This window comes from Symphalangus syndactylus, chromosome 15 (assembly GCF_028878055.3).
Source record: "Symphalangus syndactylus isolate Jambi chromosome 15, NHGRI_mSymSyn1-v2.1_pri, whole genome shotgun sequence".
NCBI lineage: Eukaryota > Metazoa > Chordata > Mammalia > Primates > Hylobatidae > Symphalangus > Symphalangus syndactylus.
Window position 1 is genome coordinate 25521510 of NC_072437.2, and position 27299 is coordinate 25548808.

The window sequence follows — 27299 nt, forward strand, 5'->3', positions numbered from 1 at the left end:
ACATGCAGTGTTTGGTTTTTTGTCCTTGCGATAGTTTACTGAGAATGATGTTTTCCATTTTCATCCATGTCCCTACAAAGGACATGAACTCATCATTTTTTATGGCTGCATAGTATTCCATGGTGTATATGTGCCACATTTTCTTAATCCAGGCTATCGTTGTTGGACATTTGGGTTGGTTCCAACTCTTTGCTATTGTGAATAGTGCCGCAATAAACATATGTGTACATGTGTCTTTATAGCAGCATGATTTATAGTCCTTTGGGTATATACCCAGTAATGGGATGGCTGGGTCAAATGGCATTTCTAGTTCTAGATCCCTGAGGAATCGCCACACTGACTTCCACAATGGTTGAACTAGTTTACAGTCCCACCAACAGTGTAAAAGTGTTCCTATTTCTCCACATCCTCTCCAGCACCTGTTGTTTCCTGACTTTTTAATGATGGCCATTCTAACTGGTGTGAGATGGTATCTCATTGTGGTTTTGATTTGCATTTCTCTGATGGCCAGTGATGATGAGCATTTTTTCATGTGTTTTTTGGCTGCATAAATGTCTTCTTTTGAGAAGTGTCTGTTCATGTCCTTTCCCCACTTTTCAATGGGGTTGTTTGTTTTTTTCTTGTAAATTTGTTTGAGTTCATTGTAGATTCTGGATATTAGCCCTTTGTCAGATGAGTAGGTTGCAAAAATTTTCTCCCATTCTGTAGGTTGCCTGTTCACTCTGATGGTAGTTTCTTTTGCTGTGCAGAAGCTCTTTAGTTTAATTAGATCCCATTTGTCAATTTTGGCTTTTGTTGCCATTGCTTTTGGTGTTTTAGACATGAAGTCCTTGCCCACGCCTATGTCCTGAATGGTATTGCCTAGGTTTTCTTGTAGGATTTTAATGGTTTTAGGTCTAACATTTAAGTCTTTAATCCATCTTGAATTAATGTTTGTATAAGGTGTAAGGAAGGGATCCAGTTTCAGCTTTCTACATATGGCTAGCCAGTTTTCCCAGCACCATTTATTAAATAGGGAATCCTTTCCCCATTTATTGTTTTTGTCAGGTTTGTCAAAGATCAGATAGTTGTAGACACGCGGCATCATTTCTGAGGGCTCTGTTCTGTTCCATTGATCTATGTCTCTGTTGTGGTACCAGTACCATGCTGTTTCGGTTACTGTAGCCTTGTGGTATAGTTTGAAGTCAGGTAGCGTGATTGGATTGGATTGACTTGGCGATGCGGGCTCTTTTTTGGTTCCATATGAACTTTAAAGTAGCTTTTTTCCAATTCTGTGAAGAAAGTCATTGGTAGCTTGATGAGGATGGCTTTGAATCTATAAATTACCTTGGGCAGTATGGCCATTTTCACGATATTGATTCTTCCAACCCATGAGCATGGAATGTTCTTCCATTTGTTTGTATCCTCTTTTATTTCATTGAGCAGTGGTTTGTAGTTCTCCTTGAGGAGGTCCTTCACATCCCTTGTAAGTTGGATTCCTAGGTATTTTATTCTCTTTGAAGCAATTGTGAATGTGAGTTCACTCCTGATTTGGCTCTCTGTTTGTCTGTGATTGGTGTACAAGAATGCTTGTGATTTTTGTACATTGATTTTGTATCCTAAGACTCTGCTCAAGTTGCTAATCAGCTTAAGGAGATTTTGGGCTGAGAGAATGGGGTTTTTTAGATATACAATCATGTCATCTGCAAACAGGGACAATTTGACTTCCTCTTTTCCTAATTGAATACCCTTTATTTCCTTCTCCTGCCTGATTGCTCTGGCCAGAACTTCCAGCACTATGTTGAATAGGAGTGGTGAGAGAGGGCATCCCTGTCTTGTGCCAGTTTTCAAAGGGAATGCTTCCAGTTTTTGCCCATTCAGTATGACATTGGCCGTGGGTTTGTCATAGATAGCTCTTATTATTTTGAGATACGTCCCATCAATACCTAATTTATTGAGAGTTTTTAGCATGAAGGGTTGTTGAATTTTGTGAAAGGCCTTTTCTGCATCTCTTGAGATAATCATGTGGTTTTTGTCTTTGGTTCTGTTTATATGCTGGATTACACTTATTGATTTGCGTATGTTGAACCAGCCTTGCATCCCAGGGATGAAGCCCACTTGATCATGGTGGATAAGCTTTTTGATGTGCTGCTGGATTCGATTTGCCAGTATTTTATTGAGGATTTTTGCATCAATGTTCATCAAGGATATTGGTCTGAAATTCTCTTTTTTGGTTATGTCTCTGCCAGGCTTTGGTATCAGGACGATGCTGGCTTCATAAAATGTGTTAGGGAGGATTCCCTCTTTTCCTATTGATTGGAATAGTTTCAGAAGGAATGGTACCAGTTCCTCCTTGTACCTCTGGTAGAATTCAGCTGTGAATCCATCAGGTCCTGGACTCTTTTTGGTTGGTAAGGTATTGATTATTGCCACAATTTCAGAACCTGTTATTGGTCTATTCAGAGATTCAACTTCTTCCTGGTTTAGTCTTGGGAGGGTGTGTTTGTCGAGGAATTTATCCATTTCTTCTAGATTTTCTAGTTTATTTGCATAGAGGTGTTTGTAGTATTCTCTGATGATAGATTGTTCTGTGGGATCAGTGGTGATATCCCCTTTTTCATTTTTTATTGCATCTATTTGATTCTTCTCTCTTTTCTTCTTTATTAGTCTTGCTAGTGGTTTATCAATTTTGTTGATCTTTTCAAAAAACCAGCTCCTGGATTCATTAATTTTTTGGAGGGTTTTTTGTGTCTCTATTTCCTTCAGTTCTGCTCTGATTTTAGTTATTTCTAGCCTTCTGCTAGCTTTTGAATGTGTTTGCTCTTGCTTTTCTAGTTCTTTTAATTGTGATGTTAGGGTGTCAATTTTGGATCTTTCCTGCTTTCTCTTGTGGGCATTTAGTGCTATAAATTTCCCTCTACACACTGCTTTGAATGTGTCCCAGAGATTCCGGAATGTTGTGTGTTTGTTCTCGTTGGTTTCAAAGAACATCTTTATTTCTGCCTTCATTTCATTATGTACCCAATAGTCATTCAGGAGCAGGTTGTTCAATTTCCATGTAGTTGAGCGGTTTTGAGTGAGTTTCTTAATCCTGAGTTCTAGTTTGATTGCACTGTGGTCTGAGAGACAGTTTGGTATAATTTCTGTTCTTTTACATTTGCTGAGGAGAGCTTTACTTCCAACTATGTGGTCAATTTTGGAATAGGTGTGGTGTGGTGCTGAAAAAAATGTATATTCTGTTGATTTGGGGTGGAGAGTTCTATAAATGTCTATTAGATCCACTTTGTGCAGAGCTGAGTTCAATTCCTGGATATCCTTGTTAACTTTCTGTCTCGTTGATCTGTCTAATGTTGACAGTGGGGTATTAAAATCTCCCATTATTATTGTGTGGGAGTTTAAGTCCCTTTGTAGGTCACTCAGGACTTGCTTTAGGAATCTGGGTGCTCCTGTGTTGGTTACATATATATTTAGGATAGTTAGCTCTTCTTGTTGAATTGATCCCTTTACCATTATGTAATGGCCTTCTTTGTCTCTTTTGATCTTTGTTGGTTTAAAGTCTATTTTATCAGAGACTAGGATTGCAACCCCTGCCTTTTTTTGTTTTCCATTTGCTTGATAGATCTTCCTCCATCCCTTTATTTTGAGTCTATGTGTGTCTCTGCAGGTGAGATGGGTTTCCTGAATACAGCACACTGATGGGTCCTGACTCCTTATCCAGTTTGCCAGTCTGTGTCTTTTAATTGGAGCATTTAGCCCATTTACATTTAAAGTTAATATTGTTATGTGTGAATCTGATCCTGTCATTGTGATGTTAGTTGGTTATTTTGCTCGTTAGTTGATGCAGTTTCTTCCTAGCATCGATGGTCTTTACAATTTGGCATGTTTTTGCAGTGGCTGGTACCGGTTGTTCCTTTCCATGTTTAGTGCTTCCTTCAGGAGCTCTTTTAGGGCAGGCCTGGTGGTGACAAAATCACTCAGCGTTTGCTTGTTTGTAAAGTATTTTATTTCTCCTTCACTTATGAAGCTTTGTTTGGCTGGATATGAAATTCTGGGTTGAAAATTCTTTTCTTAAAGAATGTTGAATATTGGCCCCCACTCTCTTCTGGCTTGTAGAGTTTCTTCTGAGAGATCAGCTGTTAGTCTGATGGGCTTCCCTTTGTGGGTAACCCGACCTTTCTCTCTGGCTGCCCTTAACATTTTTTCCTTCATTTCAACTTTGGTGAATCTGACAATTATGTGTCTTGGAGTTGCACTTCTCGAGGAGTATCTTTGTGGCGTTCTCTGTATTTCCTGAATCTGAATGTTGGCCTGCCTTGCTAGATTGGGGAAGTTCTCCTGGATAATATCTTGCAGAGTGTTTTCCAACTTGGTTCCATTCTCCCCATCATTTTCAGGTACACCAATCAGGCATAGGTTTGGTCTTTTCACATAGTCCCAAATTTCATGGAGGCTTTGTTCGTTTCTTTTTATTCTTTTTTCTCTAAACTTCCCTTCTCTCTTCATTTCATTCATTTCATCTTCCATCAACGATACCCTTTCTTCCAGTTGATCGCATCTGCTACCGAGGCTTCTGCAATCTTCGCATAGTTCTCGATACTTGGCTTTCAGCTCCATCAGCTCCTTTAAGCCCTTCTCTCCATTGGTTATTCTAGTTATCCATTCGTCTAATTTTTTTTCAAAGTTTTTAACTTCTTTGCTATTGTTTTGAATTTCCTCTCGTAGCTCAGAGTAGTTTGATCGTCTGAAGCCTTCTTCTCTCAACTCGTCAAAGTCATCCTCTGTACAGCTTTGTTCCGTTGCTGGTGAGGAACTGCATTCCTTTGGAGGAGGAGAGGTGCTCTGCTTTTTAGAGTTTCCAGTTTTTCTGCTCTATTTTTTCCCTATCTTTGTGGTTTTATCTAGGTTTGGTCTTTGATGATGGTGATGTACAGATGGGTTTTTGGTGTGGATGTCCTTTCTGTTTATTAGTTTTCCTTCTACCAGACAGGACCCTCAGCTGCAGGTCTGTTGGAGTTTACTAGAGGTCCACTCCAGACCCTGTTTGGCTGGGTGTCAGCAGCGGTGGCTGCAGAACAGCGGATTTTCGTGAGACCACAAATTCAGCTGTCTGATAGTTCCTCTGGAAGTTTTGTCTCAGAGGAGTACCCGGCTGAATGAGGTGTCAGTCTGTCCCTACTGGGAGGTGCCTCCCAGTTAGGCTGCTTGGGGGTGAGGGACCCACTTTAGGAGGCAGTCTGTCCGACCTCAGGTCTCCAGCTGCGTGCTGGGAGAACCACTACTCTTTTCAAAGCTGTCAGTCAGACAGGGACATTTAAGTCTGCAGAGGTTCCTGCTGAATTTTTGTTTGTCTGTGCCCTGCCCCCAGAGGTGGAGCCTACAGAGGCAGGCAGGCCTCCTTGAGCTGTGGTGGGCTCCATGCAGTTCGAGCTTCCTGGCTGCTTTGTTTACCTAAGCAAGTCTGGGCAATGGCGGGCACCCCTCCCCCAGCCTCGCTGCCACCTTGCAGTTTGATCTCAGACTGCTGTGCTAGCAATCAGCGAGACTCCGTGGGCATAGGACCCTCCGAGCCAGGTGCGGGACACAATCTCCTGGTGTGCCATTTTCCAGGCCCATTGGAAAAGCGCAGTATTAGTGTGGGACTGACCCGATTTTCAAGGTGGGAAAGGGAACTCCCTGACCCCTTGCGCTTCCCAAGTGAGGCAGTGCCTCACCCTGCTTCGGCTCACACACAGTGCGCTTCACCGACTGTCCTGCACCCACTGTTTGGCACTCCCTAGTGAGATGAACCCGGTACCTCAAACAGAAATGCAGAAATCACCCGTCTTCTGTGTCGCTCAGGCTGGGAGCTGTAGACCAGAGCTGTTCCTATTTGGCCATCTTGGCTCCACCAACTAGTAAAGTTTTTAAAGAGTCAAAAGTTATATGTGGATTTTCAACTGTGCAAGGGTTTAGTGTCCCTAACCCCCATGTTATTCAGGGGTCAACTGTATTGCCCAATCCAATTCACAAAGATTTCCATGTATGTTTTCTTCTAAGAGCTCTGTAGTTTTAGGTCTTATACTTAGATTTTTAAATCTATCTTTAATTTTTAAATATGGTATAAAGTAGGAGTCCAACTTCATTCTTTGGCATGTGGCTATCCAGTTGTCCCAGCACAATTTGTTAGAGAGACTGTCATTTCCCCATTGAATGGTCTGAACACTCTTGTCAGAATCATTTGATCATATATGCAAGGATTTATTTCTGCGCTCTCTATTCCTTTAGTCTATATGTCTCTTTTTATTCCAGGACCGTAGTGTTTTAATTACTGTAGCTTTGTAGTAAGTTTTGAAATCAGTGAGTCCAATTTTTTTTCTTTTTAAAATTGTTTTGGCTATTAAGGTCCCTCAAGATTTCATATGAATTTTAGGTTTTTCTATTTCTGCAAGAAGTGTCATTGGGGTTTTGATAGGGATTGCATCAGATATGTAGATCACTTTGAGTAGTACTGCCGTCTGATGTTCTTTCTTCCTGACAACAAATATATAATGTTTTTCTAACACCAATTCTCCAATTCACTGGACACCAACTGGATCTCCAGTAATTCATTTCAACTCTGACATTAACTCCTGGAGTTAACCTTCAGACCCCACAGATTAAGGGCCCAGCCTGCAAGACTGCCCCATTTCAGATATCAACCATAAATCTGATGCCCGGGCTACCCATATTCCTGCCTGACCAGCTACAGTTCCTTAAGCTACAAAGTTGGGTTGCTGAATTGACATCGTTTTTCTTTTTTGATGTTAGTGTTTACAGCTATAAGTTTCCCTGATCACTTTTTTTATTGCATCCCATAAATTTGTCTGCTTGTGTGTTTAATGACTCATGTCTTTGTTTAGCCTTGGACTTTTTTTTTTCCACTGTGTTTTTGTTTTGTTTTTTTTTTGTTTTAAATAATCTATCTCTTTCCCCCTTATCTCTGTTCTGTCTGTCCAGGATTCTAACTAGTTGGATTTTTATACCTCTTGGTTCAATCCAATACCATTTTTATGTGTTTTTTCATTGTGGTTAAAAAAATCATGTAACAAGATTTACTGTTTTAAGTTCAGTAATGTTAAGTATATTCACATTGTTTTGAAATAGAGCTCCAGAAGTTTTTTGTATTGCAAATCCGAAACTCTGTACTCATTAACAGTTCCCCTTCCCCCTGTCTCCCTAGCCCCTGGCAAACATCATTCTACTCTATGTATTTGACTACTCTAGATTATATAAATGGGATAATATAGTATTTATTTTTTTTGTGACTGGCTGATTTCACTCAGCATAATATTGTCAAGATTTATTCATGTTGTAACATGTGACAGAATTTCCTTCCCTTTTAAAAGACTGAATAAAATCCCATTGTATATATATATATTGCCACATTTTGTTTACCCATTCATCCATCGATGGACATTTGGTTTGCTTTCACCTTTTGGCTACCGTGAGTAATGCAGCTGTGGACATGTGTGTGTATATCTCTTTGAGACCCGGCTTTCCATTATTTTGGATATATATATCCCGAAATAGGATTGCCAAATCATATGAATATTTAAGGAACCTCTATTTTTCATAGCAGTTGCATTATTTTACACTCCTATCAACAGTGCAAAAGAGTTCCAATTTCTCCATATCCTCACCAACGCTTCTTATTTTCTGGCTTTTTTTTTTTTTAATAGCAGTCATACTAATGGGTCTGAGGTAATAATTTCCTTGTGGTTTTGTTATGCATTTCTCTAATGATTAGTGATATTGAGCATATTTTCTTATGTTTGCTGACTATTTGTATATCATCTTTGAAGAAATGTATATTCAAGTTCTTTGCCCATTTTTTAATCAGGTTATTTGATTTTTTGTTTTTGAGTTGCAGGGTTTCTTTATATATTGTGAATATTAATGGCTTATCAGATATGTGATTTGCAGATATTTTCTGTGATTTGCTAGGTTACCTTTCCACTCTGTTGATGGTGTCATTTGATACACAAAGGTTTTTAGGTTTAATATAATCCCATCTATCTGTTTTTACTTTTGTTATATTTTTGGTGTCATACGTAAGAAGTCTCATTGCCATGTCAGTGTCATGAAGATTTTTCCCTATGTGTTCCTCAGTAGTTTTATAATTTCAGGTCTTATATTTAGGTTTTTAATCCATTTTTAGTTAATTTTCATGTGTCATGTAAGATAGGAGTCCAGCTTTATTCTTTTGTGTGTAAATATCCAGTATGCCCAACTCCATTTATGAAGGAGACTGTTATTTTCCCACTGAGTATTCTTGGCATCCTTATCAAAGATGAATTGATCATATAGACAAGAGTTTATTTCTGGGCTGTCTATTCCATTGGGCTGTTTGTCTTTATGCCAGGACCATACTGTTTTCATTACTGAAGCTTTGTAATATGTTATAAAATCAGGAAATGTGAATCTGCCAACTTCATTCTTTTTCATAATGTTTTCAGTATCCCTTGTGATTATGAATTTCAGGATGAATTTTCCTGTTTCTATAAAAAGCATCATTGGGGTTTTTATAGGGATTTTGTTGAATCTGAATCTGTAGATTGCTTTGGGTAGTATAGACATCTTAATATTAAATTTCCAGCTCATGAACATGGAATGTATTTCCATTTATTTGTGTCTTCTTTCATTTCTCTCAGCAGTTTTTGTTATTTTCAGTATACACATGTTTCACCTCCTAGATTAGGTTCATTCCTAATTATTTTGATCCTTTTGATGCTACTGTAAATAGAATTGTCTTCTTAGTCCTATAGATCTTTTGTACTTATATTTTCTTTTGTATATTTTTTCCTTTAATTTGTGTTCCGAAAAAATTCTTTGACATTATCTTCAATCTTTCTATTCATTTATTTTAGAAGGGTAATCACTTCTTAATTTCTAACAGATCTTTCTTTTCCCTGCTTGCTTCTTTTTAATTTCATTTTGTTCGTTTTATAGTTTCACTGATTTTTTCTAATATCCCCTGAAATACCAATTAGAACTGTTTTGAATATTGCTTTAGTTCTTTTCAGTTCCTTTTTGTTTAAGCTGTTTTATGTATTCATCGTGGCCCATTTTTCTTTTGTTACTGGTCTTCCTCAGAAACCTGGAGATCTTTGGCTGTTTGTATATATTTAAGAATGAAATATTAGATTGATCAATATAATAACTGGTGTGGGTTTCCTCTGCCAGGGTTTAAATGTGTTTCTCCAATAGGCTTCCACAAATGGGAGGGTTAATTACTAACTAATCCACGGTGTACAACTAGCAGGCCTCCTTCTAGGTGTATGGTCATGGAACAGATCGAAGCCCATCCTATACACCACCCCAAAAGCCCAAATGAGGGCGCTTTACTCAAGAGCAGACACTCATATAAAAATACCTCTTTTCGGCCGGGCACGGTGGCTCACACCTGTAATCCCAGCACTTTGGGAGGCCAAGGCGGGTGGATCACCTGAGGTCTGGAGTTCGAGACCAGCCTGACCAACATGGAGAAACCCCATCTCTACTAAACATACAAAATTAGCCAGGCGTGGTGGTGCATGCCTGTAATCCCAGCTACTCGGGAGGCTGAGGCAGGAGAATTGCTTGAACCCGGGAGGCAGAGGTTGCGGTGAGCCAAGATATCATGCCATTACACTCCAATCTGGGCAACAAGAGTGAAACTTCATCTCCAAAAAAAAAAAAAAAAAAAAAAAACTCTTTCCCCCTCTCTCCCACCCTTTATTTCTCCCTCTTTGTCTCTCTCAGAATTGTTCAATTTTCTTTCAAGAATAGACTTCCACTTTTTATCTTAGAATAGATACCAGGCTGTTGGCTGGGCACAGTGGCTTACGCCTGTAATCCCAGCACTTTGGGAGGCCGAGACAGGCAGATCATGAGGTCAGGAGATCGAGACCATCCTGGCTAACACGGTGAAACCCCGTCTCTCCCAAAAATACAAAAAAATTAGCTGGGCATGGTGGCGGGCGCCTGTAGTCCCAGCTACTCGGGAGGCTGAGGCAGGAGAATGGCGTGAACCTGGAAGGCGGAGCTGGCCAGCCTGGGCGACTGAGTGAGACTCCATCTCAAAAAAAAAAAAAAAAAAAAAAAAAAAGAATAGCTAATACCAGGCTGTCAGTTTCTCTTTTGGATTCAGAAGAATGAGAGTGGGGTGGGGAGCTGACAGGCATAGATTTTCCACAGACGGTCCTTTACTTAATAGCTTCACTGTGTGACTCACTATCCACTGGTGTTTGTTAGTAGCCTCTCCCAGCCTCCTCCATCAGGAAAGCCAACTCATCGTTCCACCTGTGTGTTCTGGGATGAAGTTGTTTCATGCAGTCTATCCCTGTTTCCCATTTCTTGAAATTCATTGATAACTTCGCCCCAACAAGTGTCTTGTAACCACTTCCCTCATTCTCATTATTGTTTTTCCTTTTTATATTTATTATCTTTCCAGTAGAATTTAGTGAAGAAACATAGTCTGCCATCTTGAATTGTGGAACAGTGTGCATTTAAATTGTATTTTAATTAATTTCTGCCTGAAAATATTGAGTTCTCAGTGATTTACATCAGTTGGTATGTGACAGCTCAGTGATGCAGAAGAGACCATTTTGCTCTCTCAGAATCTCATCAGAATTGTGCTTGCATTTATGTAGTACTTATGTCTATGTCAGAGTGCTGTGTGTCCTCCCATCTTAGATGACAACTATATATTAATGTGTCCTCTGCTTTCTGTTGTTCCATTACATTAAGGGTAGAATACTATATTCACAGTGAATAATCTATTAGTCTTCTTCAAGACCTCTTATCTGCCAGGCAGGATGCTAGATCCTAAAGATAACAAAGATAAGTAAGTTATGTTCCTCGTCCTCATAGACTCATGGGAGCTCACATTCTAGGTGGGTAGAAAGACCAGTAGTTATGAGACAATATAATAGACATCACAGTGTACAAAGAGCTATTCTTGTGTTGCATAATGAAGCATATAGGTACTGAACTAGCAAATAAAGGATCCTCAGTCAGTACCGGTGCTTCCTCATCATACATAAGTAATATTTAAGATAATTTTATGTTTAAGATGCCAGGAGCTAAATAAACTTTTCTCCCCTACAGTTTTGACACATGATGAACTCTAGCACTGGTTTACATGAGAAGGAAGGCGCAAGCATGACAGGAAGCCTGCCGCCTGCTGGGGAAGTGTGGAGCCCCTGCTGAGACTCAGTTGGAAGTCTCATTAAGATCAGTGACATATTCTTTAATTTTAAAAGATTGTAATTATTTAAAACAGGTATTTAATGTATTGAATGAGTTTAAGTTATATAATAAATGACCATTGAGTATTTAAAACCTGGTTGTTCCTTTTTCCTGATCACCAGTTAAAGTTTGACATTTTGCCAGAAAGCCCAGGTACCGGACTAGCTGGTGTTTATCAAACTGTAGCCTTTTGTATCTAGTTTTATGTGTATCCACATTTCCTTATTCACAAAATGCATTTAAAATTACAGAAGTGCATTTAGGCTGGGTGCAGTGGCTACACCTGTAATCCCAGCACTTTAGGAGGCCAAGACAGGTGGATCACCTGAGTTCAGGAGTTCGAGACCAGCCTGGCCAACATGGCAGAACCCCGTCTCTACGAAAAATACAAAAAATTAGCTGGGCGTGGTGGTGGGCGCCTGTAATCCCAGCTACTTGGGAGCCTGAGACAGGAGAATTGTTTGAACCCGGGAGGCAGGCGTTTCAGTGAGCCAATATTGCGCCCATTGCACTCAAGCCTGGGCGACAGAGTAAGACTGTCTCAAAAAATAATAATAAAATTACAGAAATGCATTTAAAATTACAAAAACCTATTTTGTATTTTTCCTTCTGAGACAACAATAATTAATAATTAAGCCCATTTATTCCTTAACTATTGTTTTAAAATGGAAGTAATATTGTTGCATGATAGTCATTTATCTTAAACAATGTTTTAATCTTATGCGGTATTTGGATTTTTTAATGTTTCTAATTTTATGTCATAAAAAGCATTTATGGGCATGTGGGATATATGTGTACTCTCTTTTTAAAAGGACTAAGTACTTTTATGGGAACTAAGTTGAGGATGTAACCAGTTTGTTTTTCTGATGTGTATTAATAATAGATGAATAATAGTAAATGTTTAAAAACTATCCAACTATTCTAAAATCATAGGATCATGGGACTGGAAGAGAACTCAGTGCCATTTGGACCTCATCCTGTGGAGAGTCTGATTCATTAGGTCTAAAGTAAGCTTGGTAAATCATGATTGTTTAAAAAGCTCTCCAGATGATTCTGTAATTAGACAAGCTTGAGAAGCATTTAATAGAATTGGGCCCCAGCCAGTGTGCCAGCCCTTCTTCTAAGGCCCTGCCTGTAAAGCTGAGCCTCAGGCCATCCTGGAAATTCCGGGACAACAGGGAACTCTCCACCTCTGGAGACAGGCTGGTCCGTCTTTGGACAGCTCTGTACACACAGTTCCATCGTGAGCCGAAGCTCACTCCTGTGAGCTCTTTAGAACAAGACTAATCCTTCTGTGTTTGACAGAACAGCCCAGAGTTAAAATACTACTCCTCTCATCAGCTGCATTCATTCCTAATAAGAGAGCGCCTGCCTCTGCCTCTCACAGTCATCCTACCTTTGTTACTTGTTCGTGTTTGTCTGTGTTAAAATGGAGTGCACCATTTATGGCCTGCTCTGGTGGAAATAGGTTATTCCTGTGAGTTCAGAGTATCCTATAGGGTACACTCAGAGGCTGGAGCAGTAAGTGGTCCTGGGGCGGCCAACATCATGGTGCTCTCCGGCTCACTCTTGGGAGTCAGCTGAAGCTGGGGATTGGTGAGAGGTGAGACTCTGTAAGGTTCTAGGTCAGGCCAGACGCTCCACCCAGCTACCCAGAGGTCTGCTGCGGTGGCTGGGGCACAAACCTCAACTATAAGATGGTACTTGGTTTTCCTTTGTTACCAGCCTGTCTTCACTTCTGTGAGAATCTTATAGAAAGGATGATCAGCTGGGCAGAGACACCGGATTCCTACTTTTATTACCTACAATGGCCTTCTCTAGTATTCTAGATCCCATATTTTCATGGAGTATTAAGCTAAAATTACAGAACAATGTAAACACAGTCTTGATGCCCCCCCTCCCTGTTTGTATCTTGTGATCTGAGTGGCCAATTTACGTGTTTCATTTCCAGGTGAGTGACACCTTATACCAGAAAATCCAGATTTATAAATAAGGTATTTCTTTACAATGAGATGTTTTAATTAAATGGCTTGTTTTAAAAATGCTGTTATGTCAAGAGCTCTCATGCATACAGTCTGCTGTGCCATACAAAAATGTACCCTCCTCAGGGACACATTACATAACTGAACCATAGGTCTTGCTTATTTGCTAACACTTGGAGAGAAAGCCATTCAGTTCCTTGTCCTGGAGATGCTGAACAAATATAGTCCAACGGCTTTCATGGTATATTCAGGATCCTAAATTCTAGCTCTTGGCTGCAGGCCCTATGTCAAGTTTTAACAAAAATCAAATCCTGGAAGTAGTGGCGGTCAGTGGGATGTGGGGGAACTAGTTTCTAACTATGAGAAGTGATAAATGTCTTCTCTTTCTGCCTTCTTAGAAAAAGTGTCAGAACAGTGTATCTAAACTAAGAATGAGAAGCATTTGTGTTTGACCCACAGTGATGTGTGAGCTTTATGTAGAAAGTAGACCCAGAATCTGAGCATTAAGACAATCCAAAGTTGGCATACCACCTCCAACGCTTAGGTCCAAAAGGTTGTATTTGGGAAATGCCTGTCATTTGGCTCCAGTTACCCTCAAGCTCCTAGAGAACAACATAGCTCCTAGAAGGATAGCATCAAATACTTCTAAAGGCACCTCAAGCCATGTCAGACTGGGGTTATAAAATCAGGCTTTTAATATTAAACATGTAGTCTGACACAAGTGGGACCTGCCCACAGAACTGCTTGTTGCTGTGTGCCAGGTCCTGACTCCAGCACCTGAGAAGCAACCAAACAACAAATTGCCACTGCCCAGAAGAGGCTGCAGGGACCCAACAGAATACTTACAGGGGCAGGAGGTACAGGGCAAGTCAGATGAACATGTGGATCATGTGTCTCAGATCCATAGTTAGAGATGAAGTAAAAGGTGCTGATGGGCCCATGCTCAAACCAACAAGCAGAAGACCCAGCCATTGTCTTGCCCACTTCTGTTACTTCACAGACTGAAGGGGCTCCACTCACTTCCAAAGAACCAGTTGATTGGTTAAAATCTCACCTTTGGTGGCAAAGTGAGGAAGAAGAAACATGATGGTCCAGGGCTTTGATGGCCAAAATTACAGCTAACTTTGTAAGTTAGAGGGGCTCGGTCAGGTGTGTAAGCCCATCCTAGAACCACTCTTTTTTAAAAGTCTTCAAGTGTTATGGTAATGTGACAGCTGTTCCCCATTTTCTATTTGTTAACCCCATTTACCAAATACAAACTTCTATCTTCTGAGAAATTCCAAGGTGAAGCCTCTTGACTTAGAACTAGTAACACCTCTGTTGTAAAGATCTCTGATTTGGAAAATAATCTTCTCCTCTACAGTTAATAATTACTTGAAGTGAAGAAGTTTACTTCAATCATGTGGATCTGCTCAACTATGTAAGTTTGTATCCTACCTGATGTGATTTTACTTTAAAAATGAAAGGTTTTTATTAGAATTGAAGAAAAATTATTCAGATTTTAAAGATGGGCTTCAAACCATTATTTGAATGACAGGGGTTCCAGATCAACCTTATGTTTAATTTAAAATTTTCGGGAAAAGGAGAGGAGGAATAATTATGGTACTACCTTTAGTGGGTAAAATGAATGTTGAAATAAATAGAACTAATCCTGTAGTAGTGTCTAGTCTAGAGCATCAGATTGAAACTACTTTCCATACAGATGTCCTGCTACAGACCTCTGCCGTGTTTGTCTTCCTCACGCTAGTACGTAGCTTTTCCTTTGTTTCCCCACGGTCTGCTTCCACCAGAAACGATTTCTAAAAAGTTTCATCTAAATACGGCCAGTAATATAGTAGGTCTCTCTGCCCTGAACAGATTGAACAAATATTTCAATAATTTAACAAATAATTTAAGTACCTACTGTGTGCCAAGCTGGTTACTAGACAGTATAAATGACAGACATTAATATCCAAATGAAAATGTTGTGAAGGGCAAGTCAAGACAGACCTAACAAGTAACGTTTTAGGATGAAACCTGAAGTAAAGGTTAGTGCTAGCCAGGCAAGAAAGAATAGTATGGAAGGAGTTTTGTTCGTTTGAGGACTGAAAGAAGGCCCATGAGGTTGGAGCCTGGGTGACAGGGCAAGTGAGTTTATGAACCACGTGAAGAGCTTTTGTGATTTGATCCTCAAGTGCAGTGAAGGGCTAACATGCATTCATATAAATCCTAAACTGCTCGGTGAATATTTTTATGCCTGCATTGTTTCCTAATACTTATTCATAACAGCAGTACCAACTTTTTGGACAAAAGCTCTAGATTTGCTAATGCTGCTTTTTTTCATTGTACAGTGTCTACGATGAATTTCCTCTGATCTGAGGCCCTGTCCTACAAGGAGAGCCCTCCCCTCATTCCACAATTGCTTAATGTTTATGCATTCAGTAGGAGGAATAGATGCTATTTTGTTTGCACAAACATTAACCATAGAATGAAGTCTTTCCACTGTAACTTGAGATAACAAAGCCACAAACATTGCAGGAAACAAAATAGTGCAACGGGTGGTATATATGAAGTGACAGGGTATTTAAAATCTCCTAAGAAAACTTGACACAGTGAAATGTATATAATTGGTTAAAAGAATTATCCTTTTTTTTCTTTTTGAGATGGAGTCTCACTGTTGCCCAGGCTGGAGTGCAGTGGCACAATCTTGGCTCACTGCAACCTCCACCTCCCAGGTTCAAGCGATTCTCCTGCCTCAGCCTCCCAAGTAGCTGAGACTACAGGCGCCTGCCACCACGTCCGGCTAATTTTTTGTATTTTTAGTAGAGACAGGGTTTCACCATGTTGGCCAGGCTGGTCTTGAACCCCTGACCTCAGGTGATCTGCCCAACTTGGCCTCCCAAAGTTCTGGGATCACAGGTGTGAGCCACCATGCCCGGCCCAAGATTCATCCTTTTAACAGATACTTAAGAGAGAATTTTTCCTTCTTATACTGGTTTCCCTAAGTAGTTACTTGTTGTAATTTTGCTCCTAAGCATGAAGATGCTTTATCTCTAAAGTATCCTTTTAACAGATACTTTAGAGATAAAGCATCTTCATACTTAGGAGCAAAACTACATGTAGTTCGGAAAAACAGTGTAAGAAGGAAAAATTCTTTTTTTCCTACCATACCTACAAATGGCACACTGTACTCAAAGATATACCTATACAAATCTCCTGTAATAACAAGGAAGTATATAAATACCAAGATTACTTAGAGCAGTTGAAATCCACTCAGAAATGCTGCAAGCAGTGGTTACTCCCTTATGCTTTTTAAATGTGTTCAATTCTGGTTTCCTCAGACCTTGGCACTAATGTTCCCAGTGGCCCTTCCAAGCCACAGTGGCCCAGTCCCTGGGAGTTCTGTCAGAGGGATGCTTTTCCCAGTGGACTGAGTTGATCAGGAAAAACAGACCTGAGTGAAGGCTGGAAATGTGTTCAAAATAGACATGCAAGCTGAGTTGTCTCCTGTATGCTTCATGAGAAACAGAATCCTAGTATAAGGCAATAAATTAATATGCATATTAAGCTCCTGTTTATCATAGAAGCATTCCCAAAGGATCTGCTCAGCATAAAAGGGTTTGCAGAGTTCAGGGTCTCTGAGGTGTGAACTGTAAGCTGGCATTAAGATTAAAATATTTTTTTAAAGATCATGAAGCACTGATTTGGGCCTGGGGATAGGGAGGGAGCGGGTTTGGTGCCTGCTCAGTGAGAGCTCCTGAGGCTCTGGGAAGAGGACCTGGACCTCCCTTCTTCTTGCAGTTTCCCTACAGCCCTCATGCCTGCTCCACGTGTTCATGCTGTTTATCTTCAGACTCAGGCTGGCTGCTCATATACTGCCACAATGTCATGAGGATTAAGAATTTGGAAGCTTTGGCCGGGTGCAGTGGCTCACGCCTGTAATCCCAGCACTTTGGGAGGTCGAGGCAGGTGGATCACGAGGTCAGGAATTCAAGACCAGCCTGGCCAAGGTGGTGAAACACCATCTCTACTAAAAATACAAAAAAATTAGCCAGGCGTGGTGGTGGGCACCTATAATCCCAGCTACTCAGGAGGCTGTGGCAGAGAATTGTTTGAACCAGGGAGACAGAGGTTGCAGTGAGCTGAGATCATGCCACTGCACTCCAGCCTGGACAACAGAGCAAGACTCTGTCTCAAAAAAAAAAAAAAATTTGGAAGCTTTGAGCTTTCTGGAAAAGTTCTATATACATTTACATATTGTAGCTGTCCTTGGATCTTAAGATATGCAGAATATATTAACTGAGAAGACAGTTCCTTCTGTTTGTAGCTGGAAATTTGAGATGGGCTATAGTGTCTTCCATCCAAACTTAGGACCTTAACAGAAATGTACAAATGGGGTATAAAAGAGAAAATCTTCAGACAAAGCCAATTTAAGTGTTACATTTTAATAGTACTGAGATGGAAGACTTGTCCACTTTTTAAGTAAGTCCTTAGTTGTCCTAGGACTTTTGAGGGTTAAGAGATTTTAGCCCTTTCTGCTTTGTGTGTTCTGACCTTCCCTGTCAACTTGTGTAAAGGAAGAGCCCTTTTGTCACCTCACCTCAGTCACTGGTTTTGCGTGAAGCAAAGTTGGAAATAGACTTTTCCTAAGATGGACTTTCTTAGAATTTTATATTCAAGGACAAAAATGAATCAAAAGCAAGGAAATACTGATATGACCATAAATATTTTTATTAAATGTGAAAATACACGGGCATAAAAATAGTACCCATATTTGTAGACATGTCTGAGACCCATTTCAAATATTAGCTTCCTTTTTTTATTAAAACACTACATTGAGATGGATTAAGTTACTTTACTTAGTCTTTTCTCATTCAAAACAAACTAAAACCGCACGGTAAGAGTAATATTTTCACAAACATCTCCAATGTTTACCTTCTCCTTGCTCAGCTTTCCACTGCAGGGTAAGTGTTTCAGCCACAGACAAGCGCAACAAAACCGGTTACTATACACAAAGCCACGCGGTGGCTAATTTTACTCTTAAATCATTCAGCAAATGAGATCATCTGTAAACAAAAAAAAACCCCAAATAATCCCACCTCTTAACGTCATTTGAAATTACAGGATAAACTGCCACTAACAAAAAAGGAATGATCTGATTTAGAAAAAGGATATTAGTTGTTGACAAATTAACGTTTGCCTTCTTCCTTCCTTTATAAATTTGGAAAAGTCAACTACATTCAACAAAGTTGCATGAACTTTTCTAGGTGATACCATTGCTGTGTGCTCAGTGAAAACTTTGCAATGCCCATCACCAGGGCCCTGTGTCTGTAACCTCACCAGGGAGCCATTTTATGTAGTTTTTTCATGGTAAATGTCAAAGACAACTTCTGACCCATTTAAAGGTGAAATTTTTCATCATCCATTGTGAGTAGAAAATCGTTATCAATTTCAAATTGTGGTTTTATTGGCTACCTTTTTTACCCAGTTATGTTTTCTCTTAAACTGTGGGTAGTTTTAAAATTCCATTATCAGGGCAACAAAAATTTGTTTTCATACCAATACTTTAAAAAAGATTTTTAATACTGACTAAAGAGAAAGGCATTGTAGAAGTAGTAGTATGTTACATCCGATTCACATTAGTAAACTGTCAAGATTTTTTTCAAGTTTTCATCTATTCATGGTAAGAAAGCACAAACTTTCAGAACTGAGGAAGGAATTAAATTTCGTCTCCCGTTTTGGAACCTTTTCACAATGCCTCTAGACTGATGTGTCTAATACTTCCTGCTGGGCAAAATATCCACAAAGTACAGACCACTGATAACTCCACCCATGGAGCTCACCAAAAAGCAAAGAAGAGCAGAATACAACAGAGCTATGGCTAGGGTACCCCTCTCTGATTTCACTTTTCCTGAAAGAGCCATAAAGGTTACCTGATGGCCAGGCGCGGTCGCTTATGCCTATAATCCCAGCACTCTGGAAGGCCAAGGCGGGCAGATCACAAGGTCAGGAGATCAAGACTATCCTGGGTAACACAGTGAAACCCCATTTCTACTAAAAACACAAAAATTATCCAGGCATGGTGGTGTGCACCTATAGTCCCAGCTACTTGGAGGCTGAGGCAGGAGAATCACTTGAACCCAGGAGGTGTCCCTGCACTCCAGCCTGGGCAACAGAGCAAGACTGTATCTCAAAAAAAAAAAAAAAAAAAAAGGTTACCTGGCACCTGCAGTCCCCAAGGGAAAATGAAAGTTGTATGGTTTTACAGTGGATAATGCTACCCTACAGTGAGACAGGCAGGGGGAATGACTATCTCTTTACACATCCAGGCTGCTTCTCAGTCACACGTTAGGGAAAGCAGGGAGTGACTGTCTTTCCGTTTGGGTGGACACCAGAAAACTGCCGACAGCCATCAAGGCTGAAACTATGAATCAGCGAAACAACAGATTGCAGAGAATTCATTTCCCTCCATGGCACTGGCATGTGGCACCAGAGCTGCTTTTCTCTCTTCACTGAAAACAGGCAAGTAACTCTGCACATCAGTTAAGATGACTAAGTTAAATCCATGATAAGAATTTAGGAACTGAAACTATGGTTGTTACAAGCGGAGAAAAAATGAAAATGCAAATGAGCTTCTGGGCAGCAGGTGGGAGGTGGCCAGGCCCCGGACACATCTCCGGTGTGGCCCTTGACTCCTTGCTGTTGGCAACTGTCGTGCTCTCCAAGTGGAAGGGCAAGTGATTTGATACTTCCTTTTTTTCTGATTCTATGTGAAATTATTTTCAAAGTAGGTAAAAGCCATCACTAGGCTTTTTCAAGGAGGTCACAGTGACATCATATACAAAAGGAACCAGATTGAAAAAGATATTGCTGACACAGCCCGTAGTGAGATTACTAAAGAATAAACAGAAATGCCTTGGAAATTATTTTTACACTGGCTTGAATTGAAACATTAAAGCAAAATGAAAGCTGCAAGGTGTTCACTAGTTTTTCAAATGCGTTGTCAAGTTTATTGGTAAGAAGTAGACTCCTAAATAGCTGCAGAAAGCACCTAAGTGTTCTGCTCAATTCAACTATGTGATTTTTATCTCTCAGTTAAAAATTTGTCCACATATGTTTCAGGATATGACTACAGACAAAAACAATTTGTGCTTTGCTGTTATGGATGTCCGTGGTCAGGATGCCTCCCACAGTGAATTAAAATGCTTGATTTCAGTAAGAAAAAAAAAATTAGACCCTTTAATGGTTAAAACACTTCAAAATGCTTTGAGGCAGAAACCAAACCTTTCTAGAATAAAGGTAGCAATTCCTATCTAAAGTAATTCCTTCAGCTTTCAAATGCAGCATCAAGAGTTCCATAAATATTCAGTATTCTTGATTAACATTTTTTAGGGAAAAAGCATTCAGTATACAAAGACTGAATGTTCACTTCTTAAATGGTATCTTCTTAAAAGGTAAGAAGAACATATCTCAAGAGGGGATGCCATCTTATTAAATGAAACAACAGTGGAAATACAGCCAGACCTGACTAAACTTGCCTGTATTTTCTTGTAGGCAGGAGAACATTAGAGGCATCAAGATCTGGCAGAAGGGCAGGTCTGCTGTTTAACACATACCAGCAGACAGGTCCCACGTGGGAGGCACCACAGACCTTTAAGATAGGGTGAAGCCTTGATTGATAGAAGGAGAAACAGAAGCTGCCCACTGTCTTTACTTAAAAGTGGGAAACATGGCATTCTGTATTTATTTATGGTGACTGCGCAACTTTATGTTTCTTAAGCCAAGACTTGTTACATGAAATTCCCTATAAAAACTCAGAACTTCAGTTGTTTAAAAAGTATTTCAGTCTGCACTTCAGCAATATTATTTTAAATACCACCACTATTTTATCTGAACCTATTTTACCTATAACTTTTAATTTGTTGTGTTTAATATTAAAAGGGTCCATAGGAATTTATAGATTCAAGTTTCAGTATTCTTCAGGTACTGAACCAAAAAAATGTACATTTAACATTTATCCAAAGTCTAAGCCTGGGTATATTATTATTTGGTGGCAGGGTTCCTAAAAGATGGTCTCTTGCTCCTCCTTCAGTGACAGCCATGTTGACAGACCACAGAGGTGTAAACACATGCACACTAAAGATTTCACAGCTACTCACAAGTGACAAGACTGACCACATCGAAGCACAGTTGTCCCTAAGAACATACAGCTCAAAAATGTTCATGTTCTCTTTAAGAATACAGAAGCATAACCATTCTCATGAAGATTACAGCTCCTTCTTACACTTGTAGGCACTGACTTACTCTGCAAGGCTGTGAAGAGAAGAATCTCAGCTCCAGTGTAGAAAAATACAGAATACGTGAGCACGTCCACAGGTGAGCCTGCCTCAGACCACTTCCCTCCAGACAGCATAAAGCAGATGCAGGCTGCTCTGTCAGAAATAGAACCATTCCTTGCCTCCCTGCCGTTGCAAACCCATTAACCATAAATCTAACAGGGATAAGAACAGATTTTTTCCTATTAAAGCAACTCTTTGGTCATGGACAAACTGAAAGATTTGAAACTTTTTTTCATTAGGGTCCTGGAACAAAATTTCTTTGTTTTTAATCTTTAAAAAAATTAAGGAAGAAGAGCAGAAAAACAGTTGGTTTAATTAAAGTGGAATTTAAATCTAAATGGTCCGCCTGAGCTGAAGGGATTGAACCCTTGCCATGAGTTCCAGCTTCTGTGGAAAGGGTTGCCGCCGCCTCCTTGCTGGCTCTCTGCATCCAAGGGATCTTCTCCGTCATCAAACTTCTTTCTCATTTCTAGAAAGAAATCAGAAAATTAAGAACCAGATAATATCTAAGGTATAGGGGGCAGGGGGAATGTTTTCTTTGGGCAGAGGAGGGTGGGTGGGCTTGAGGAGCTACTTACTTTTCAGTTATCAAGAGTTGTGCCTGACATTCAAATCCAGGCTCTCCCATTCCCACCCTGAAGAAACAGACTAGAGAAATTTGCCACAAGGAGGGTGAGGTTCAGGGTTGAAAATAGGTATTTATTGAGATTCAGGCCCCTAAATCTTACTCCAGAAGAAGCTACCCAAGCTTGATAACTACCCAATGAAATTATTTGGAAAAAAATAATTCAAGAGAAAGAAACTTCCAAAAGTCTACAATTCTAATGAAACAGCCAGCTCACCACCCTAATCCCCAAAATAAAGTCTGTAAGGCAATGACCTCATCAAGCATCTAATGAGCATTCTAGCACTAAGGCTCCTCAGACATGAGGGGAGAGGGGCCTCCATAACATACAACTCCAGAAGGCTCACCTCTCCCTCCCATGTAATTGGTGCCCCCACAGCGGGGCCTCTGAGCCCTGAACAGAGAGAGACCAATGCAGAGACATGGGAGAAGGCAATAGAGAGGAATATTGCAGGGATAGGAAGAAAGAGCTCATGTCCTCAGAGCCATTAGAAAAACCCTGGAAGACAACCTAAGCAAATACTATTCAGGACATAGGTATGAGCAAAGATTGCTTTTGGTGTTTCCATCATGAAATTGCAACAAAAGCAAAAATTGACAAGTGAGATCTAATTAAACTAAAGAGCTTCTGCACAGCAAAAGAAACTATCAACAGAGTAAACAGACAACCTACAGACTGGGAGAAAATTTTTGCAAACTATGCAACTGACAAAGGTCTACAAGGAACTTAAATGTACAAGAAAACAACGCCATTAAAAAGTGGGCAAAGGACATGAACAGACACTTCTCAAAAGAAGACATTTATGCAGCCAACAATCATATGAAAAAAAGTTCAACATCACTGATCACTAGAGCAAATAATTAGATCATTATTGCAAATAAAAAATGGCTATTAAAAAGTAAAAAAAAATAGATGCTTCCAAGGTTGTGGTGAAAAAGGAACACTTACACACTATTGGTGGGAATGTAAATTCATTCAGCCATTGTGGAAGACAGTGTGGCAATTCCTTAAAGACAGAAATACCATTCAACTCAGCAATCTCATTACTGGGTATACACCCAAAAGAATACAAATTGTTCCATTATAAAGACACATGCACGTATCTGTTTATTGCAGCTCTACTCACAATAGAAAAGACATGGAATCAACCTAATGCCCATCAATGATAGACTGGATAAAGAAAATGTAGTACATATACACCATGGAATACTATGCAGCCATAAAAAAGAATGAGATCATGTCCTTTGCAGGGGCATGGATGGAGCTGGAGGCCACTATCCTTAGCAAACTAATGCAGGAACAGAAAACCAAATACCACATATTCTCACAAGTGGGAGCTAAATGATGAGAACTCATGGATGCATAAAGGGGAACAACAGACACTGGGGCCTATTGGAGGGTGAAGGGTGGGAGGAGGGAGAGGATCAGGAATAATAACTAATGGGTTCTAGACTTAATACCTGGGTGATGAAATAATCTGTACAACAAACCCCCATAACACACATTTACCTATGTAACAAACCTGCACATGTACCCCTGAACTTACAAAAAAAAAAAAAAGACAACATATAGCTAGGTTTTTTAATAAATGGAAAATAGAGAATGCAGAAAAATTGCAAATATAAAAATAATCCCAAGTCTCACTTTGCTCTCTCACAGTAACTTGTCCTTTAGGGGTTCAAAGATACTTAGAGAAAAGCCAGTTTACTTCATTCTGAGAGGTTAATCTGAAGCCACATATTTAGGAGGAGGAAACCCACCAGTAAAATGGAGGGTTCTTATGCTGAGTGTTAATAACTAAGCGGGTATTGCAGGTGATCTGAAACTCAGCTTTGTTTTATAAAAGCTAATGCAGTTAGACTCAGGCCCCATATCTTTGATATCTCACAGGCAAAATTAATCTAGGGTGTTAGCACTTAGAACAGTAGTGAACTCTGCATCGGTGTGGGGGTGATAATGGCCCCAGAGAAAGGATGCTGTGAATGGAAGGGGAAGTGAATTCAGCTATATCCACATCGTGTAATTACTTAAAAATTCAGTGGAGTGGTCTGCATACATCTCAAAGAATGAGGTAACCATTTTTCAATGAGAAAAAACTATAGCCAAGATTTATTTCAAGTGAAAATTAAGTTTCAGATTGCATACATCATGTGATTCTACTAAACACATTCATAAATATGATACATGTGTTTTGATATATACATAGTAAAAAACTTTAAAGTCTTTAAAAGAAAAGATAGTTCATCCTGAACATAACAATAGGAGGTAAGAAAAAGGACCTGCAGCTCTTTCTTCAGTGCATGCCTCTGTGCAGGGACACCCATCCCTTTGGTTGGCTCCCTGCTACCTTAAAACTTAGCACAAAGTCCCCCTGCCATAAGAAGACACTGACTCCCAGTCTGATACACTATCACACCTGTGCACTGCACAAACTAAGAGGATTGAACTGCTTAAGGCAGGTTGTAGCCACTCAATATTTGCTAAGTAACAGGACAGTATGTATCCAACACTACTTGATAAGGGAAGTACATTTCTGTCTCCTTTACTAGATTATAAGTTACTTGAAAACAAAGGATCATTTACTTTCAATTCCACTGCATAAGTAGGTACTCAAAAAAGATTTGACAAACATAAAACTCTCCTCTCTTTTTGTTTAATTTGTTTAGCTCAGATCACAGCTTCTGTTCCCACTGACATGGAAGGCCACAAAAAAGCAGTATAAGCTTAACATGAAATTATCTGGCAACAGCAAAGCATTGTTCAATATTACCTCAATGCTTAGCCTGTCTCCCTCTTATGAAATTTCCAGGCCATATTACTGTACAGCAAAAGAACACACGTGGCCAGGTGCAGAGGCTCACACCTGTAATCTCAGAACTTTGGGAACATCACTTTAGCCCGGGAGTTAAAGACCAGCCTGGGCAACACAGTGAGATCCCATTTCTACAAAAAATAAAAATTTAAAAAAAGAACACATATAAGCCTGTGAATCTAATGATCCTATGATTCAGGGCAAGATTCCTGGTGAACACATATGGGGCAAAGCAGGCCCTAGGCCAGACATCTGTTCTTCTCCCACTCCATGTAATCCAGCCTGGCAAGCTGGTTTCCTCATCAAGCTCCTGTAAGCTTGATGGAGAAAATTCATCATTGACCTTTGAGGTTAGAGGGAACCTGAGAGATCTTCTTACGCTCAGTGTTGAAAAAACTGAGACCAAAAAGTTCTGATAACTTGAGTAGAAAAAAAAGATTCAAATTCAGGCCCTCTGATTCCACATTTGATAGTCTTTCCACTGTACCCTGCAACAGGAGGGTGCCCAGCATAAGAGGACTGAATGAGGGCAGGCATAAAACTGGACCTCTGGAACTGGGCTCAGGACCCATCACTGCCTATACAGCCCCACATGGAGAACCCACCACATGTTCCACCCTCGCTTCTAACACCACCTCTAGGATGAGTCAAAGGAATAAAAGCTAACAATACCTGGATCAGAGAGGACTTCTTTAGCAGCTGCTATGTCAATGAACTTTTTCTCAGCTTTTTTCTTTTCTTCTTCATTCTGGAAGTTATCTGGGTGCCACTGCAGTGCTAATTTTCGGTATGCTTTAATGATTTCTTGCTTTTTGGCATTTCTGAGGGGTGGTAAAATAAATAATTAGTGCAGAAGTGTCTAACATACTATCATAAAAATCAGAAGAGCTGATTAAGATCCTACCGGCAATTAACAAACTGGTTTTATAAAATAGTTCCAATGGTATCACAGGCCAAAGATCTGCATACACAGTTCTGGATGATCATTAAAGCTGACATCAGGCTTCCTTGGATACTCGCTCACTAAGATTACTGAGAATAAAGCACTCCTGATCTTTAGAACTTTCCCTTTTTTAAAAAAGGTACATCAATGAATTTTTTAACTTTCTGAATTCCAAGTTACCGTAATTCAATTCTTGGTATTAAAAAGATATTTGACTCTGAATGCCACTTTCAATTATGCTTCTGCATTAGCTTACTTAATAGTAAGCACAAAGATTCCAAATTTTGAAAGATTGATGGTTTACTCAGCGAACCACTGGGAGGTATATCATTTACTTAATTTCAGAATTCAGTCACAGGCACTGGGAGGTGTATCATTTACTTAGTATATACTTTTATATAAGGTAGATCTTAATTTCAGACTTCATTCTGAAAGTACTACTTTATTTTTAGGCCTAGAGAAGGCTTTTTCTTTACCCATTCCGTCTCCTCCTCCATCCCCACCAAAAGAAATCTCACTCCTACCCCTTAACCCTTCTTAAAAAATCTAGGCCTAGGACCCATTCATACTACGGTGTCATCTTTGTTGCCAACTACTAATTCTCTGTTGTTGCATTATTGGTCTCTATCAAAGAAACTTGCCTATAAAATACTCAAAGTAGCTTTCTAATGTTAAAGATTGTTAAGGTTTAATCCATATGACTGAAATTACATAAGTAAAGAAAATTCATCAGAGAAGAAAAAGAGCAATGATTAGCTTTGAAACAGAGTTGATTAAAAATAGAAGAATAATTTTAAATTAATAATTCACCTTTTTACTCCCAAGATTTTATAATAATCTCGTTTCTGCGACTGTTTCAATAATCTTTGTGCTTTCTCTAGACCTTCTCGAATCTGCTGATCGTTTTCATTGTGTTCCTGAGCAGTTTCATAATCCTGAATAGCTGTCAAAATACGGTTAAGATAATACTGTTAAGGCAAATTATAATTTGTTGCCTTTTCTTATCCTGTAAAATTGATGCTAAAGTCATCATCCCCCAACCCCTTCACTCTTTGGCCATTATTGCCAAAAACCTTAAGTGATACCCCGTTAGTAACTTTGATCAAGAATATTTAAGAGGCCGGGCACGGGGGCTCATGCCTGTGATCCCATCACTTTGGGAGGCTGAGGTGGGCAGATCATGAGGGTCAGGAGTTCAAAACCAGCCTGCCTAACACAGTGAAACCCCGTCTCTACTAAAAAAAAAAAAAAAAAAAAAAAAAATTAGCCGGGCATGGTGGCGCATGCCTGTAGTCCCAGCTCCTCGGGAGGCTGAGGCAGGAAAACCGCTTGAACCTGGGAGGCGGAGGTTTGCAGTGGCCAACATCGCCCCACTGCACTCCAACCTGGGTG

At 39.8% G+C, this 27299-nt stretch overlaps 2 protein-coding genes across 8 annotated transcripts in view; one reads left to right on the top strand and one right to left on the bottom strand.

The window, feature by feature from the left end:
• LOC129464103 (UDP-glucose:glycoprotein glucosyltransferase 2) overlaps positions 1–11319 on the top strand; it is a 264841-nt gene extending 253522 nt beyond the window's left edge. For all 6 annotated transcript variants that reach the window (XM_055245066.2, XM_055245062.2, XM_055245064.2 and 3 more), the window contains one exon: positions 11086–11319. In XM_055245066.2, the coding sequence (XP_055101041.1) occupies positions 11086–11108 (23 nt within the window). In that variant the 3' untranslated portion in view covers positions 11109–11319. The remainder of the gene's footprint in view (positions 1–11085) is intronic.
• A 6575-nt stretch (positions 11320–17894) lies between these two features.
• The window catches only part of DNAJC3 (DnaJ heat shock protein family (Hsp40) member C3), a 115983-nt gene continuing 106578 nt past the window's right edge, over positions 17895–27299 (bottom strand). For both annotated transcript variants that reach the window (XM_055244471.2, XM_055244472.2), the window contains exons 10-12: positions 26718–26850; positions 25637–25785; positions 17895–21995 (exon numbers count right to left, since the gene is read on the bottom strand). In XM_055244471.2, coding sequence (XP_055100446.1) covers positions 21838–21995; positions 25637–25785; positions 26718–26850 — 440 coding nt within the window. In that variant the 3' untranslated portion in view covers positions 17895–21837. The remainder of the gene's footprint in view (positions 21996–25636; positions 25786–26717; positions 26851–27299) is intronic.